At 43.1% G+C, this 17,226-nt stretch overlaps 1 protein-coding gene across 3 annotated transcripts in view; it reads left to right on the top strand.

Annotated features, from left to right (window-relative positions):
* The first annotated feature begins 1,101 nt into the window (after positions 1 to 1,101).
* The window catches only part of LOC117969739 (ras-interacting protein 1-like), a 41,455-nt gene continuing 25,330 nt past the window's right edge, over positions 1,102 to 17,226 (top strand). Inside the window, exons 1-4 of one of the 3 annotated variants that reach the window (XM_059018410.1) lie at positions 1,102 to 2,187; positions 13,157 to 13,269; positions 14,224 to 15,038; positions 16,355 to 16,575. In XM_059018410.1, coding sequence (XP_058874393.1) covers positions 13,157 to 13,269; positions 14,224 to 15,038; positions 16,355 to 16,575 — 1,149 coding nt within the window. In that variant the 5' untranslated portion in view covers positions 1,102 to 2,187. Of the gene's footprint in view, positions 2,188 to 2,387; positions 2,522 to 10,423; positions 10,443 to 13,156; positions 13,270 to 14,223; positions 15,039 to 16,354; positions 16,576 to 17,226 lie in introns of those variants that run through there. The other 2 variants (XM_059018411.1, XM_059018412.1) reach the window with 2 other exon arrangements.

The following is a 17,226-nucleotide window of genomic DNA, read 5'->3' as shown; positions in this document are numbered from 1 at the left end:
TATGGTAAAGCAGGGAAGCATTGTAAAGCACAGAGAGGTCTGGTGAAGCATAGGGAAGCATTGTAAAGCACAGAGAGGTATGGTAAAGCATAGGGAAGCATTGTAAAGCACAGAGAGGTCTGGTAAAGCATAGGGAAGCACTGTAAAGCACAGAGAGGTCTGGTAAAGCATATGGAAGCATTGTAAAGCACAGAGAGGTCTGGTAAAGCATAGGGAAGCATTGTAAAGCACAGAGAGGTCTGGTAAAGCATAGGGAAGCATTGTAAAGCACAGAGATGTATGGTAAAGCAGGGAAGCATTGTAAAGCACAGAGAGGTCTGGTGAAGCATAGGGAAGCATTGTAAAGCACAGAGAGGTATGGTAAAGCATAGGGAAGCATTGTAAAGCACAGAGAGGTCTGGTAAAGCATAGGGAAGCACTGTAAAGCACAGAGAGGTCTGGTAAAGCATATGGAAGCATTGTAAAGCACAGAGAGGTCTGGTAAAGCATAGGGAAGCATTGTAAAGCACAGAGAGGTCTGGTAAAGCATAGGGAAGCACTGTAAAGCACAGAGAGGTCTGGTAAAGCATATGGAAGCATTGTAAAGCACAGAGAGGTCTGGTAAAGCATAGGGAAGCATTGTAAAGCACAGAGAGGTCTGGTAAAGCATAGGGAAGCATTGTAAAGCACAGAGATGTATGGTAAAGCAGGGAAGCATTGTAAAGCACAGAGAGGTCTGGTGAAGCATAGGGAAGCATTGTAAAGCACAGAGAGGTATGGTAAAGCATAGGGAAGCATTGTAAAGCACAGAGAGGTCTGGTAAAGCATAGGGAAGCACTGTAAAGCACAGAGAGGTCTGGTAAAGCATATGGAAGCATTGTAAAGCACAGAGAGGTCTGGTAAAGCATAGGGAAGCATTGTAAAGCACAGAGAGGTATGGTAAAGCAGAGTGCTTTACCATACTTTCACTGTGCTTTATCATGCTTGCCTATATTTTACCATGCTTTCACTGTGTTTTATTACACTTTGCTGTGCTGTTACTGTGGGAAACTTTTATAAAGTGTGTCAGTGTGTGAGAGGGAGAGGAAGAGGGAGAGGGAAAGGGAGCAGGAGAGGGAGCGGGAGAGAGGATAAGGGAGTTCCCAATCTCAGCTGATTTAGTTTCAGAACAATACAGTTACTCTGAGACAGAGGGACACACAGAGTGGAACTGCCTGACTGTACAGAGGAATCTGAGCTTCGATCAAGCAGAGACAGAGACACACAGAGAGGAGCTGCCTGACAGTACAGAGGAATCTGAGCTTCGATCAAGAAGAGACAGAGACACACAGAGTGGAGCTGCCTCTGTACAGAGGAATCTGAGCTTCGATCAAGCAGAGACAGAGACACACAGAGAGGAGCTGCCTGACAGTACAGAGGAATCTGAGCTTCGATCAAGAAGAGACAGAGACACACAGAGTGGAGCTGCCTCTGTACAGAGGAATCTGAGCTTCGATCAAGAAGAGACAGAGACACACAGAGTGGAGCTGCCTCTGTACAGAGGAATCTGAGCTTCGATCAAGCAGAGACAGAAACACACACAGTGGAGCTGCCTCTGTACAGAGGAATCTGAGCTTTGATCAAGAAGAGACAGAGACACACAGAGTGGAGCTGCCTCTGTACAGAGGAATCTGAGCTTCAATCAAGAAGAGACAGAGACACACAGAGAGGAGCTGCCTGACAGTACAGAGGAATCTGAGCTTCGATCAAGAAGAGACAGAGACACACAGAGTGGAGCTGCCTCTGTACAGAGGAATCTGAGCTTTGATCAAGAAGAGACAGAGACACACAGAGTGGAGCTGCCTCTGTACAGAGGAATCTGAGCTTCGATCAAGCAGAGACAGAGACACACAGAGAGGAGCTGCCTGACAGTACAGAGGAATCTGAGCTTCGATCAAGAAGAGACAGAGACACACAGAGTGGAGCTGCCTCTGTAGAGAGGAATCTGAGCTTCGATCAAGCAGAGACAGAAACACACAGAGTGGAGCTGCCTCTGTACAGAGGAATCTGAGCTTTGATCAAGCAGAGACAGAGACACACAGAGAGGAGCTGCCTCTGTACAGAGGAATCTGAGCTTCGATCAAGAAGAGACAGAACGTGGACAAGAACATAAATACAAAGAAACAGAAATAATCTGAAAATAAAACGTTCCGCTGGGCATCTCACACGGTAAGAGAGCGGCAGAGTTATTATTATTATTATTATTATTATTATTATTATTATTATTATTATTATTATTATTATTGCAGACGCTTTTATCCAAAGCAGCTTACAGAGACTAGGGAGTGAACTCTGCTTCATCAACAGCTGCTGCTGCTGCAGAGTCTCTTCAATAGGACCTCGTTGTTTTATGTCTCACCAGAAGGACGGGTTAATCCACTCCGTTACACAGAACACATAATTCAGCACTCAGAGAAACAGCAGCAGAGCTTCCTGTCACTGTCAAACTGGGCTTTTCATTTCATATCATCATTACGTCAAGATTAAAGACTTGCTTTTATAGGTTAGCCTGTTTAACCTGACTTATATTACAACTGTTTTGATCTGTTTCATTCTGATTATTGGTGTCATTTTGTCTTTTATCGATCATTCTAATTCATTTCCTGTTTTCTTCAATCGTTTTATTTTGATTTTTTCATTGTTAATATTTATTATTATTATTATTATTATTATTATTATTATTATTATTATTATTATTATTATTAGCAGTAGTATTTAGTATTAATTTATCATTTTCACTTCTTGATATTGCAGACTTCTTTCTGTTTCACCCGACATGTAAAGCATGTTGAGATGCTGCGGTATGAAAGGCGCTATATAAATAAAATACATTGAAATTCAATTTCAATTTCAATTAATTCACTTTTAAAGAGGCTTTTTAATCAAGTTTTAAATATGTCATTTTAATTAATTCACTTCAAAAGGAGCCTTTATTTTTGTTTATATTTTAAATATATTGTAGCATTTTTAGGTTCTTGGGACTGAGCCTGAGGCTGTGATGGAGTTGGAGGCTCAATCCGTTTGTTTTTACACAAGTAATCAATACAATAAAATCATAAAGTAAAGAAAAGGAACTGAGAGTTGAAAATGAAAATGAACACACCCTTCTCTCACACCCTGGTCTCCCCCATCTTGCGGTCTTTTCATGCACCCCCTTATATCCTCCGCTCCCTCAGTCAGACCCCTGCCCCTGCGTATTTCGCGCCAAACTTGTACCCCAGTTCTCCTACACACACATCCACACACAACATGCAACCCGTGCACGCACACACCACCATGCCACCCCTGCACGCACACACACACCCCCCCCTCCACACTATCCTGATCCTGCCCCTCCCCCCCGCCCCCAGGATCACTACTATATCATAGGTTTCCATACAGTATTTAGTATTACAAATATTTAACATTTTCAAGAACATAAAATATAACTGGTTTCCATATTCAATATTTTTGGCTTCTATATTTTATATTTAAGAATTTAGAAATACTAAAAAAAGGCATGAATTAAAAAATAACATTTCTTGAGTGTAAATTCAATAACAAACATTTCCACTAGAAGTCTTTCTCGGTGTCTTCAGAGTAAATTCAATGACACATGTTTCCAGTAGAAGTCTTTCTCAGTGTCTTCAGCGTAAATTCAATGACACATGTTTCCAGTAGAAGTCTTTCTCAGTGTCTTCAGAGTAAATTCAATGACACATGTTTCCAGTAGAAGTCTTTCTCAGTGTCTTCAGTGTAAATTCAATGACACATGTTTCCAGTAGAAGTCTTTCTCAGTGTCTTGAGTAAATTCAATGACACATGTTTCCAGTAGAAGTCTTTCTCAGTGTCTTCAGCGTAAATTCAATGACACATGTTTCCAGTAGAAGTCTTTCTCAGTGTCTTCAGAGTAAATTCAATGACACATGTTTCCAGTAGAAGTCTTTCTCAGTGTCTTCAGTGTAAATTCAATGACACATGTTTCCAGTAGAAGTCTTTCTCAGTGTCTTGAGTAAATTCAATGACACATGTTTCCAGTAGAAGTCTTTCTCAGTGTCTTCAGAGTAAATTCAATGACACATGTTTCCAGTAGAAGTCTTTCTCAGTGTCTTCAGAGTAAATTCAATGACACGTTTCCAGTAGAAGTCTTTCTCAGTGTCTTCAGAGTAAATTCAATGACACATGTTTCCAGTAGAAGTCTTTCTCAGTGTCTTCAGCGTAAATTCAATGACACATGTTTCCAGTAGAAGTCTTTCTCAGTGTCTTCAGAGTAAATTCAATGGCACATGTTTCCAGTAGAAGTCTTTCTCAGTGTCTTCAGCGTAAATTCAATGACACATGTTTCCAGTAGAAGTCTTTCTCAGTGTCTTCAGAGTAAATTCAATGACACATGTTTCCAGTAGAAGTCTTTCTCAGTGTCTTCAGAGTAAATTCAATGACACATGTTTCCAGTAGAAGTCTTTCTCAGTGTCTTCAGTGTAAATTCAATGACACATGTTTCCAGTAGAAGTCTTTCTCAGTGTCTTCAGAGTAAATTCAATGACACATGTTTCCAGTAGAAGTCTTTCTCAGTGTCTTCAGAGTAAATTCAATGACACATGTTTCCAGTAGAAGTCTTTCTCAGTGTCTTCAGCGTAAATTCAATGGCACATGTTTCCAGTAGAAGTCTTTCTCAGTGTCTTCAGAGTAAATTCAATGACACATGTTTCCAGTAGAAGTCTTTCTCAGTGTCTTCAGAGTAAATTCAATGACACATGTTTCCAGTAGAAGTCTTTCTCAGTGTCTTCAGTGTAAATTCAATGACACATGTTTCCAGTAGAAGTCTTTCTCAGTGTCTTCAGAGTAAATTCAATGACACATGTTTCCAGTAGAAGTCTTTCTCAGTGTCTTCAGAGTAAATTCAATGACACATGTTTCCAGTAGAAGTCTTTCTCAGTGTCTTCAGCGTAAATTCAATGACACATGTTTCCAGTAGAAGTCTTTCTCAGTGTCTTCAGAGTAAATTCAATGGCACATGTTTCCAGTAGAAGTCTTTCTCAGTGTCTTCAGCGTAAATTCAATGACACATGTTTCCAGTAGAAGTCTTTCTCAGTGTCTTCAGAGTAAATTCAATGACACATGTTTCCAGTAGAAGTCTTTCTCAGTGTCTTCAGAGTAAATTCAATGACACATGTTTCCAGTAGAAGTCTTTCTCAGTGTCTTCAGTGTAAATTCAATGACACATGTTTCCAGTAGAAGTCTTTCTCAGTGTCTTCAGAGTAAATTCAATGACACATGTTTCCAGTAGAAGTCTTTCTCAGTGTCTTCAGAGTAAATTCAATGGCACATGTTTCCAGTAGAAGTCTTCCTCAGTGTCTTCAGAGTAAATTCAATGGCACATGTTTCCAGTAGAAGTCTTTCTCAGTGTCTTCAGAGTAAATTCAATGACACATGTTTCCAGTAGAAGTCTTTCTCAGTGTCTTCAGAGTAAATTCAATGACACATGTTTCCAGTAGAAGTCTTTCTCAGTGTCTTCAGAGTAAATTCAATGACACATGTTTCCAGTAGAAGTCTTTCTCAGTGTCTTGAGTAAATTCAATGACACATGTTTCCAGTAGAAGTCTTTCTCAGTGTCTTCAGAGTAAATTCAATGACACATGTTTCCAGTAGAAGTCTTTCTCAGTGTCTTCAGAGTAAATTCAATGACACATGTTTCCAGTAGAAGTCTTTCTCAGTGTCTTGAGTAAATTCAATGACACATGTTTCCAGTAGAAGTCTTTCTCAGTGTCTTCAGAGTAAATTCAATGACACATGTTTCCAGTAGAAGTCTTTCTCAGTGTCTTCAGAGTAAATTCAATGGCACATGTTTCCAGTAGAAGTCTTCCTCAGTGTTTTCAGAGTAAATTCAATGACACATGTTTCCAGTAGAAGTCTTTCTCAGTGTCTTCAGAGTAAATTCAATGACACATGTTTCCAGTAGAAGTCTTTCTCAGTGTCTTCAGAGTAAATTCAATGACACATGTTTCCAGTAGAAGTCTTTCTCAGTGTCTTCAGAGTAAATTCAATGACACATGTTTCCAGTAGAAGTCTTTCTCAGTGTCTTCAGAGTAAATTCAATGACTAATGTTCCCAGTAGAAGTCTTTCTCAGTGTCTTCAGAGTAAATTCAATGACTAACTGTGGCAGAATGAGGGTACTGCCCTATGTATATAGTGTGTGTATATGTGTGTTTGTAGTGGTGGTGGGTAATTAAAGGGTTAATTCACTGGCACTTTAAGAACATAAGAAAGTTTACAAATGAGAGGAGGCCATTCAGCCCGTCTTGCACGTTTGGTTGTTAGTAGCTTATTGATCCCAGAATCTCATCAAGCAGCTTCTTGAAGGATCCCAGGGTGTCAGCTTCAACAACATTACTGGGGAGTTGGTTCCAGACTATCACAATTCTCTGTGTAAAAAAGTGCCTCCTATTTTCTGTTCTGAATGCCCCTTTATCTAATCTCCATTTGTGACCCCTGGTCCTTTTTTCAGGTCAACAAAGTCCCCTGGGTCGACATTGTCGACTAGGATTTTGAATGTTTGAATCAGATCACCGCATAGTTTTCTTTGTTCAAGACTGAATATATTCAATTATTTTAGCCTGTCTGCATACGACATGCCTTTTAAACCCGGGATAATTCTGGTTGCTCTTCTTTGCACTCTTTCTAGAGCAGCAATATCCTTTTTATTATTTGTTTATTTAGCAGACGCCTTTATCCAAGGCGACTTACAGAGACTAGGGTGTGTGAACTATGCATCAGCTGCAGAGTCACTTACAATTACATCTCACCCGAAAGACGGATTTGAACCGGGGACCTCCTGGTTACAAGCCCTTTTCTTTAACCATTGGACCACACAGCCTTTTTGTAACGAGGTGACCAGAACTGAACACAATATTCTAGGTGAGGTCTTACTAATGCATTGTAAAGTTTTAACATTACTTCCCTTGATTTAAATTCAACACTTCTCACAATATATCCGAGCATCTTGTTGGCTTTTTTTATAGCTTCCCCACATTGTCTAGATGAAGACATTTCTGAAACAACATAAACTCCTAGGTCTTTTTCATAGTTCCCTTCTTCAATTTCAGTATCTCCCATATGATATTTATAATGCACATTTTTATTTCCTGCATGCAATACTTTACACTTTTCTCTATTAAATGTAATTTGCCATGTGTCTGCCCAGTTCTGAATGCTGTCTAGATCATTTTGAATGACCTTTGCTGCTGCAACAGTGTTGCCACTCCTCCTATTTTTGTGTCTTTTGCAAATTTAACAAGTTTGCTTACTATACCAGAATCTAAATCATTAATGTAGATTAGGAATAACAGAGGACCTAATACTGATCCCTGTGGTACACCACTGGTTACCTCTCTCCATTTTGAGGTGTCTCCTCTAATCAGTACTTTCTGTTTTCTACATGTTAACCACCCCCTAATCCATGTGCATGCATTTCCTTGAATCCCTACTGCATTCAGTTTGAGAATTAATCTTTTATGCAGGACTTTGTCAAAAGCTTTCTAGAAATCTAAATAAACCATGTCGTATGCTTTGCAATTATCCATTGTCGATGTTGCATCCTCAAAAAAGTCAAGCAGGTTAGTTAGACACGATCTCCCTTTCCTAAAACCATGCTGACTGTCTCCCAGGATATTGTTCTCATATCGGTAATTTTCCATTTTAAATCTTATTATAGTTTCCATAAGTTTACATATAATAGAAGTCAGGCTTATTGGTCTGTAGTTACCTGGTTCGGTTTTGTCTCCCTTTTTGTGGATCAGTATTACGTTTGCAATTTTCCAGTCTGTCAGTACAACCCCTGTGTCAAGAGACTGTTGCATGATCTTGGTTAGCGGTTTCATTTCTTTGAGTACTATTGGGAGGATCTCATCTGGCCCAGGGGATTTGTTTATTTTAAGAGCTCCTAGTCCCTTTAACACTTCTGTTATGCTAAAGTTATGCTAAAGTTATTTAATATTGGATAGGAACAGGTCGACATGTGGGTCATGTTGTCCGTGTCCTCCTTTGTAAAAACCTGTGAAAAGTAATCATTTAATATATTTGCTATTTTTTTTTCTTCATCTATGATTTTGCCATTTGTGTCTCTTAGACATTTTACCTCCTCTTTGAATGTTCTCTTGCTGTTATAATATTGGAAAGACTTTTTGGAATTGGTTTTAGCCCCCTTAGCAATATTGATTTATATCTCTCTCTTGGCCTTTCTAACTTCCTTTTTGACTTGTGTTTGCAGTTTCAAGTACTCTTTCTGTGTACTTTGTTTTTGGTCCCTTTTAAACGCTCTGAAAAGTGCCTTTTTTTCGCTGAATATTTTGTTTAATTGATCTATTAAACCATTTTGGCCATTTTGTTTTAGATTTAGATTTGTCTACTTTTGGGATGCAAATGTTTTGTGCCTCCAGTACTACATTTTTAAAAAACAGCCATCCTTTTTCTGTGGATGTTTTCTCTATTTTACTCCAATCTACTTCTGTTAGTCTCTGTTTCATACCTTCATAGTTTGCTTTTCTAAAATTGTAAGCCTTAGCTTTAGGTATTACTTTTGGGGTTTTAAAAAATACTTAAAATGAGACCATGTTGTGATCTGAGTTTGCCAATGGCTCTCTGACCTCTGTTTTAGTTATTCTGTCTTCATTATTTGAAAAGACTAAATCAAGGCATGCCTCCCCTCTAGTCGGTGCCTTGACAAATTGTGTTAGGAAGCAGTCATTTGTCATTTCCACCATTTCAATTTCGTCCGCCGTGCCCCCCATCGAGTTTTCCCATTGCAGTGTTCACGCTAGGCCGTGCCATTGCGCCAATGCCCCCCTGAAATAGAAAATGTCCCGCTGAAATTCTCGTAACGCGCCCGTGTGTCCCCCCTTCCCAGACCAGACGCAATACCAATACGCAGTAAATGAATGCATTTTGTATTAACATGACATGTCTGACGACAGGCTAATCTTTTTGACTTGTTTGTTTACACTTGCGTTTTCATAATTAAACTCCCGTTACAGTCAGTTTCACAGTAAAGCCTGGATGACAACATCAGGCTTGTTAACAACATGGCCCGGCGCAAATATAACCTTGTATCCCTGTTAGACCCGACCATTACTTCTGGAAGAATAACTAATCAGCTTCGGCAGTGACTTTTGAAATGCAGGCTATTATATTTGTGCTTAAAAATACTGTGTGCTGTAGATTTGCGAAACGAAAACCGCATTATTGACTAAAAAAAAAAAAGTAGCCTACGGTAACGTTATAAAATATGTGAAATTTTTAATATATATATATTACACACACACAGTGTATGTGATTTTATACAGCACTGTATATCTTGCACTGAGAAAACACCACTGGAATCGGAATAAAGGAAATTATTATGTAATACAGTTCACGTGCAGTCGCGGTTTTCAAAACCATATCATTATGTGCAGTATTACAATAAGTTAAAAAATATAGCAAATCCACAAAACCAAATACATACTGCATATCTGACCTTTTATTTTTAGTGTTCTGTGTAACAATGGCCATCGTTTAACCTTGAAAAAAATTAAATACAGTACCTGAAGCAGATATACGCGTCTATCATATCAACAACACTAACGTGTGTTGTAAAAACAAAAGCAACAATTGTTTTGAAAACTGTCCACAATATTTACTTGGGGGCTAAGAATGGAAAAATGTAAACAAAAAAATGCAATTTTTATATGGAAATTGTCAAAATAAAAGGGGAAGCTGAAAGGTAAGAATTTACCAGTCAGGACAATGACATTTAAATACTACTACAATTAAACTGTATCTGTTAGTAATGTGGTTTCTTCTAGCAGTTTTCAAACTGGGGTACACGTACCCCTGGGGGTACGCGAGAAAAATTCTGAAATGGCAGACAACGCATTTTATTTAGTACCACTTGCCAATCCTATTGCAAACCTTTAATCAACGTTTAGTTGCTAACGCCAGACTGATGTGCTGTGACAGAGCGTTCAGCGCACACGACTAATTTACATATTCAATATGTGCGTTTTAAATAATAATAATTACATATTTTAAAAAACTAAAAGCCTAGTCTTTAACTCATTTTATTTCCTGTGTGGGTTAGTACCTGCAAATCGATATTTATTTTTTTTCAATGACCCTATTAAAGTTTATTGTAACTTAAGTACAACATTTCAAAATACAGAATGTATGGCCAATCAGAAACCAAAGTATTGCCATGCGTTACGTCTGGTGTTAAGAGTTGTTAGCTTTCAATCCAGTGAATAAGGTTGTTGGTTCAATACTAGAACATTACTAGCAAAGGGCGATCAAGACGAAATACCGTTATAGATTAAAAACGCCAAAAATGTCTTGCGACTGAAGCTCTCTCCAATTCCCCTGCCCTCATCAGAGATTTGTGTGGTAACAAGCAGGGACATCCATCACATACTAGGTAAGCGTTTTATTATTGTTTTTTTTAATTAGCATCAGTACTGTACGTTTTAGTCACCAAGAATTTAAAAATGCCAATGATATGTTTTGGTAATGAGGTCAGCTGTAGAGATGCGTGGGTAGTGAACTTCTTTGCCTTCTTTTCTGTAATTTTATTATCAATAAAAATACATGATTGCCATTTGCTATCATGGAATAGTCCTATGTCATTTCTGAGTGATATGAGGCTAGCACGGAGGCTTTGTTGATTTTAATTAATTAATATTTACAATAGAATTATGATGTTTCCAACAACTAGAAACCTGTTTGAGGGACTATTTTTAGCCATATTTCCTTTATAATACTGTAACTTTTATAATTGTATCCATCACACACTCCAAGGCTTGTGTGTTTTGTTGTATCCTGTTATTGTACAGATCTTTTTTTTCTGTTTTCATTTTATGACTGACTATCTCAGTGGACTACATTGTTTGGAAAAGGATATGCAGCTTAAAGATTGAAAACCCCTGTTCTAATGTGATTTAGTACAATGAATATCCTCTACTCAGTTGATACACCAGCATCATTGTGACACGTTTCCCAATAATTTCCCCCAAAAGTGACAGTGAGTATTGTAGAGACACCTTGGTTGTATCGACAGCTTTACAGTTTTATATTTTGTTCAGAAACAAAAGGTCAGTAAACTCTGCTGGCATATTTAAAAACAAACAAAAATAAGAAATGGTGGTTGATTCTGAATCATCAAACATATTGACCCCCTCACTGAAGAAAATGTCCCCCTAAAATTTTGAGAGGGGGCCACATTGACCCTCAGTCTATAAGTCCTGGAGCAAACACTGCCATTGTATACGTGGGAAGTTGAAATCCCCCATTAGTATGGCTTCTCCTTTTCTACACGCATTTCGAATGTCATTGTATAACAGATTATTTTGCTCAGCGTCTGAATTTGGCGGTCTATAGCATGCTCCTATTATTATGCCCTTTGAATTTTTATCCATTATTCTGACCCATATTGATTCTGCATTGTTTTCTTTGTCCTGATTTAACACCTGGGCTTCAAGACTATTTCTTATGTATAGCGCTACCCCTCCGCCTCTTCTGTCCTGCCTGTCTTTCCTATACAGTGTGTACCCACTAATATTATATTCGTCTCCATCACTCTCAGACAACCAAGTTTCTGTAACACCTATCACATCGTAGTTACTTGTTAGTGCAGTAGCTTCAAGTTCTAACATTTTGTTTCTGAGACTTCTAGCATTAAGATAAATATACATTTAATAGTTGTCTTACCTGAGTTGTTGCCCTTGTTTTGATGTGGTCTCCCTTCTGTTTTTTTGTTTTCTCCCCCCTTTCTTTCTAGTTTAAATGCTTCTGGACCTCCTGAAGGATCCTTTCTCCGAGTAGATTGGTTCCCTTTCTGTTTAAGTGCAGTCACACAGGTTTAATTGATTAAGTGGGTGTAAATTGCTGCACAGGTGTGTATATAAGGGAGCACAGGTTTAGTTGGTGTTATGATTCTGGAGAGGGTAGATCTCTGATCCTGTGTGTAGTGGGTTTTTGCTGTTAAAGTGTGCAAGATCTGATGATCTTTAAACTGTTTATTTTGTTGTGGTTTTGTGTTTGTTTTGTAAATAAATACGCGCTGTAGCGTTTTCACCTGCCGTCTGTCTCCGAGTCTCCCTGCATTACCGCCTGACAGCCCTTCCACTCGTGTCATCCTGTGAAACTAACGTTTCCAGTAGAAGTCTTTCTCAGTGTCTTCAGCGTAAATTCAGTGACTAACGTTTCTTTCAGTATTTCTAAATTCAGCCCTATCAAGTGTTTGTTAGTAGGCTGTGTGGTCCAGTGGTTAAAGAAAAGGGCTTATAACCAGGAGGTCCCCGGTTCAAATCCCACCTCAGCCACTGACTCACTGACCCTGAGCAAGTCACTTAACCTCCTTGTGCTCCGTCTTTCGGGTGAGGCGTAGTTGTAAGTGACTCTGCAGCTGATGCATAGTTCACACACCCTAGGCTCTGTAAGTCGCCTTGGATAAAGGCGTCTGCTAAATAAACTAATAATAATAATATAGATAATTAATATTTAAGAATTATTTTCTTTAGTCTATATTGTAAAAAAGCATTGTGCATTTAAATAGTATAATAACCCTTCTTAGTTATTTGTTCACTGTCCCGCACCCTTCCCATGGCGTTTGCAGTCATTCCGAGCTCTTCTTATCATTGCAGTCACTCAGACACTGGCTTTTGTTATTTGTTCCTCAGTCTGTGTTGCTTTGACTGTGAGTTCAGGAGCTGCTCTTCAGTTCTAGCTGCACTGCCATGGACATGAGTAACACAGGCTAGATCATCTTTATATATTATCTTTACACTAGTGCACAGCTAGTGTAGTGCCAGCAAAACTAAAAAAAAAATCAGTGTGTCTGACCACTAGATGGCGCTGGCTCGTATTAATATAAAGACTGATCAGAGACTGATTTCATGCTGCAGTGGAAATTGAAACCAGTATAGTGAAACCAGTACACTAAACCAGTGAGACCAGTATACAATAATACTCTGTGTGCTGGTCTTTCTGTACTGGTCTCTCTGTACTGGTTTCTACTGGTCTCTCCGGTCTCCCTGTAGTGGTCTCTCAGTAGTGGTCTCTGTACTGGTCTTCCTGTAGTGGTCTCTCAGTACTGGTCTCTCAGTACTGGTCTCACTGGTCTCTCTGTCTCAGATGTTCTCAGACGGCTCTCCCAGGTTCCGGAAGCTGCACTTCCCGGTCGGGCTCTGGATTAACAACCCCAAGAAACACTTCAGCAAGAGGAGGCCGAGCGCAGGGAGTGAGAAGTGAGTGAGAGAGAGGGGGGTCACAGCATTCACTAGAGGGGGGGTCACAGCATTCACTAGAGGGGGGGGTCACAGCATTCACTAGAGGGGAGGTCACAGCATTCACTAGAGGGGGGGGTCACAGCATTCACTAGAGGGGGGGTCACAGCATTCACTAGAGGGGAGGTCACAGCATTCACTAGAGGGGGGGTCACAGCATTCACTAGAGGGGAGGTCACAGCATTCACTAGAGGGGAGGTCACAGCATTCACTAGAGGGGGGGTCACAGCATTCACTAGAGGGGGGTCACAGCATTCACTAGAGGGGAGGTCACAGCATTCACTAGAGGGGGGTCACAGCATTCACTAGAGGGGGGGGTCACTGCATTCACTAGAGGGGGGTCACAGCATTCACTAGAGGGGGGTCACAGCATTCACTAGAGGGGGGGTCACTGCATTCACTAGAGGGGGGTCACTGCATTCACTAGAGGGGGGGTCACAGCATTCACTAGAGGGGGGTCACAGCATTCACTAGAGGGAGGGTCACAGCATTCACTAGAGGGGGGGTCACAGCATTCACTAGAGGGGGGGGTCACAGCATTCACTAGAGGGGAGGTCACAGCATTCACTAGAGGGGGGGGTCACAGCATTCACTAGAGGGGGGTCACAGCATTCACTAGAGGGAGGTCACAGCATTCATTAGAGGGGGGGTCACAGCATTCACTAGAGGGGGGGGTCACTGCATTCACTAGAGGGGGGTCACAGCATTCACTAGAGGGGGGTCACAGCATTCACTAGAGGGGGGGTCACAGCATTCACTAGAGGGGGGGTCACAGCATTCACTAGAGGGGGGTCACAGCATTCATTAGAGAGGGGGTCACTGCATTCATTAGAGGGATCACACCATTAATTTCAATACCCTCAACCCTAACCCTTTATCCTCTCTCTCCTCTCTCTCTCTCCTCTCCTCTCTCAGATCCATCTCTAGCTCTGATGTCATCTCCTGTCAAGATCTCCCCAGCACTGGGATTAGTGGCACTTTCCACTCCTCCCAGTCTAGCTCCCAGTACCACGAGCAGCCGGGCTCCCAGTCCAGTGCCCCCTCCCCTCCTCGCCCCCTCCCCCTCTCCCTCTCCCTCTCCAGCTCCACTCCCTCCCTTCCCCCCTCCCCCTCCTCCCTCTCCTCACCCCCCTCCTTCCTCCGACCCAAGAACTCAGCCCAGCCCCCTCAGCCAAGACACAAGCGCCTGTCCCAGCTGTTTCTGAGGGGGCGTTCCCATAGTGACCGGGAGCGGGGGGGCCGAGGCTGGGGAGGGGGCGGAGCGGGGGGGTGCAGCAGCCCCCCGGGACTGATAAAGATTTACGGAGACGCCCTGTCGATGGGGGCGAACTATAAAAGCGTTCTGGCGACCAAGAGCTCCACAGCCGGAGAGATCGTGGCAGATTTTATAAACCGTTACGGACACGTGCTGAGGAGGAGAGGAGAGGGGGATGAGAGAGGAGAGAGGGGAGGAGGAGAGGAGAAATGTGTGTTGTTAGCGAGTGACTTTGTGTTGTGTGATGTCATCGGGCGCCCCCTGTCGGAGGGGCTGGGGGCGGAGTTGGGGGGCGGGGCTGGCTGGACGGCGGAGTGTCGGAGGGGCGTGGCCAGCTCGGAGCGCCCTCTGCTGCTCATGGAGATGTGGAGACCGAAGGAAGGTTTTGAGAGACGCTTCGAAATCAGGAGGAGAGACGAGTGCGAGAGAGAGGAGGAGAGGAAGAGGAGAGGAGAGGAGGAGGAGAACACTGCAGGTAAGAGAGAGGGGGAGGGGAGAGAGGAGAGGGAGAGGAGGAGGAGAACACTGCAGGTAAGAGAGAGGGGGAGGGGAGAGAGGAGAGGGAGAGGAGGAGGAGAACACTGCAGGTAAGAGAGAGGGGGAGGGGAGAGAGGAGAGGGAGAGGAGGAGGAGGAGAAGACTGCAGGTAAGAGAGAGGGGGAGGGGAGAGGAAGAGAGGAGAGGGAGAGGAGGAGGAGAACACTGCAGGTAAGAGGGGGAGGGGAGAGAGGAGAGGAGGAGGAGGAGGAGAACACTGCAGGTAAGAGAGAGGGGGAGGAGAGAGAGGAGAGGAGAGGAGGAGGAGAACACTGCAGGTAAGAGAGAGGGGGAGGGGAGAGAGGAGAGGAGAGGAGGAGGAGAACACTGCAGGTAAGAGAGAGGGGGAGGGGAGAGAGGAGAGGAGAGGAGGAGAACACTGCAGGTAAGAGAGAGGGGGAGGGGAGAGAGGAGAGGAGGAGGAGGAGAACACTGCAGGTAAGAGAGAGGGGGAGGGGAGAGAGGAGAGGGAGAGGAGGAGGAGGAGAAGACTGCAGGTAAGAGAGAGGGGGAGGGGAGAGGAAGAGAGGAGAGGGAGAGGAGGAGGAGAACACTGCAGGTAAGAGGGGGAGGGGAGAGAGGAGAGGAGGAGGAGGAGGAGAACACTGCAGGTAAGAGAGAGGGGGAGGGGAGAGAGGAGAGGGAGAGGAGAACACTGCAGGTAAGAGAGAGGGGGAGGGGAGAGAGGAGAGGGAGAGGAGGAGGAGAACACTGCAGGTAAGAGAGAGGGGGAGGGGAGAGAGGAGAGGAGGAGGAGAACACTGCAGGTAAGAGAGAGGGGGAGGGGAGAGAGGAGAGGGAGAGGAGGAGAACACTGCAGGTAAGAGAGAGGGGGAGGGGAGAGAGGAGAGGGAGAGGAGGAGGAGAACACTGCAGGTAAGAGAGAGGGGGAGGGGAGAGAGGAGAGGGAGAGGAGGAGGAGAACACTGCAGGTAAGAGAGAGGGGGAGGGGAGAGAGGAGAGGGAGAGGAGGAGGAGAACACTGCAGGTAAGAGAGAGGGGGAGGGGAGAGAGGAGAGGGAGAGGAGAGGAGGAGGAGAGTACTGCCAGTAAGAGAGGAGAGAGGAGATACATTTTAAACATTCAGATACATAAATTCTGTAATCATGAAGTAATATACTGCAGTATATTTTGAAAGATGCTGAGATATATTGGGATATTTACCGGAGTAAAGAGGGAGAGACTGTGCAGTATATTTAATTACATTCTATAATTTTATAACCCCCCCCCCCCCCCCCCACCACCTCCCCCCAGGTCTTGTGACCCGCAGGCTCCGTCCAATCCGCTCTCGCATGGCGTCCGGGGGCGGGGTCGAAGACAGTGGTCGTGGTCAGGACGAGAAGGGGGCGGAGCTCCGGCGCAGCATCAGCGACATGCACCTGAGCGTGCGCCGTCGCCATGGCACCCAGAGCGAGGAGCGCAAACACGTGAAGAGCATGCTGCTGGATGAGGGGGAGGGCCTGGCAGACACTCCAGTTAGTTTATATGAGACATACACTGAGACACACAGAAAGAAAAACACACACACACACACTGACACACACACACACACTGAGACACACACACACTGAGACACACATACACACTGAGACACACAAACACACTGAGACACACACATACACTGAGACACACAAACACACTGACACACACTGAGACACACACACTGAGACACACAAACACACTGACACACACTGAGACACACACACACACTGACACACACACACACACTGAGACCCACAAACACTGACACCCACTGAGACACACACACACTGAGATACACCCACTGAGACACACATACACACTGAGACACACGTACACACTGAGACACACGTACACACTGAGACCCACACGCACACACTGAGACACACACACACACTGACATACACACACTCTGCCAGACACACTCAGACAGACACACTGAGACATACACTGAGACACACACACACACACACTGAGACAGACACACTGAGACAGACACACTGAGACATACACTGAGACACACACACACACACACTGACATACACACACTGAGACAGACACACTGAGACATACACTGAGACACACACACACACATTGACATACACACACTGAGACAGACACACTGAGACATGCACTGAGGTATACTG

The sequence above is a fragment of the Acipenser ruthenus genome, chromosome 59, assembly GCF_902713425.1.
Source record: "Acipenser ruthenus chromosome 59, fAciRut3.2 maternal haplotype, whole genome shotgun sequence".
NCBI classification, from domain to species: Eukaryota; Metazoa; Chordata; class Actinopteri; order Acipenseriformes; family Acipenseridae; genus Acipenser; species Acipenser ruthenus.
Note: the sequence above shows the minus strand (reverse complement) of the source record. Positions and strands in the feature narration are given on the sequence as shown.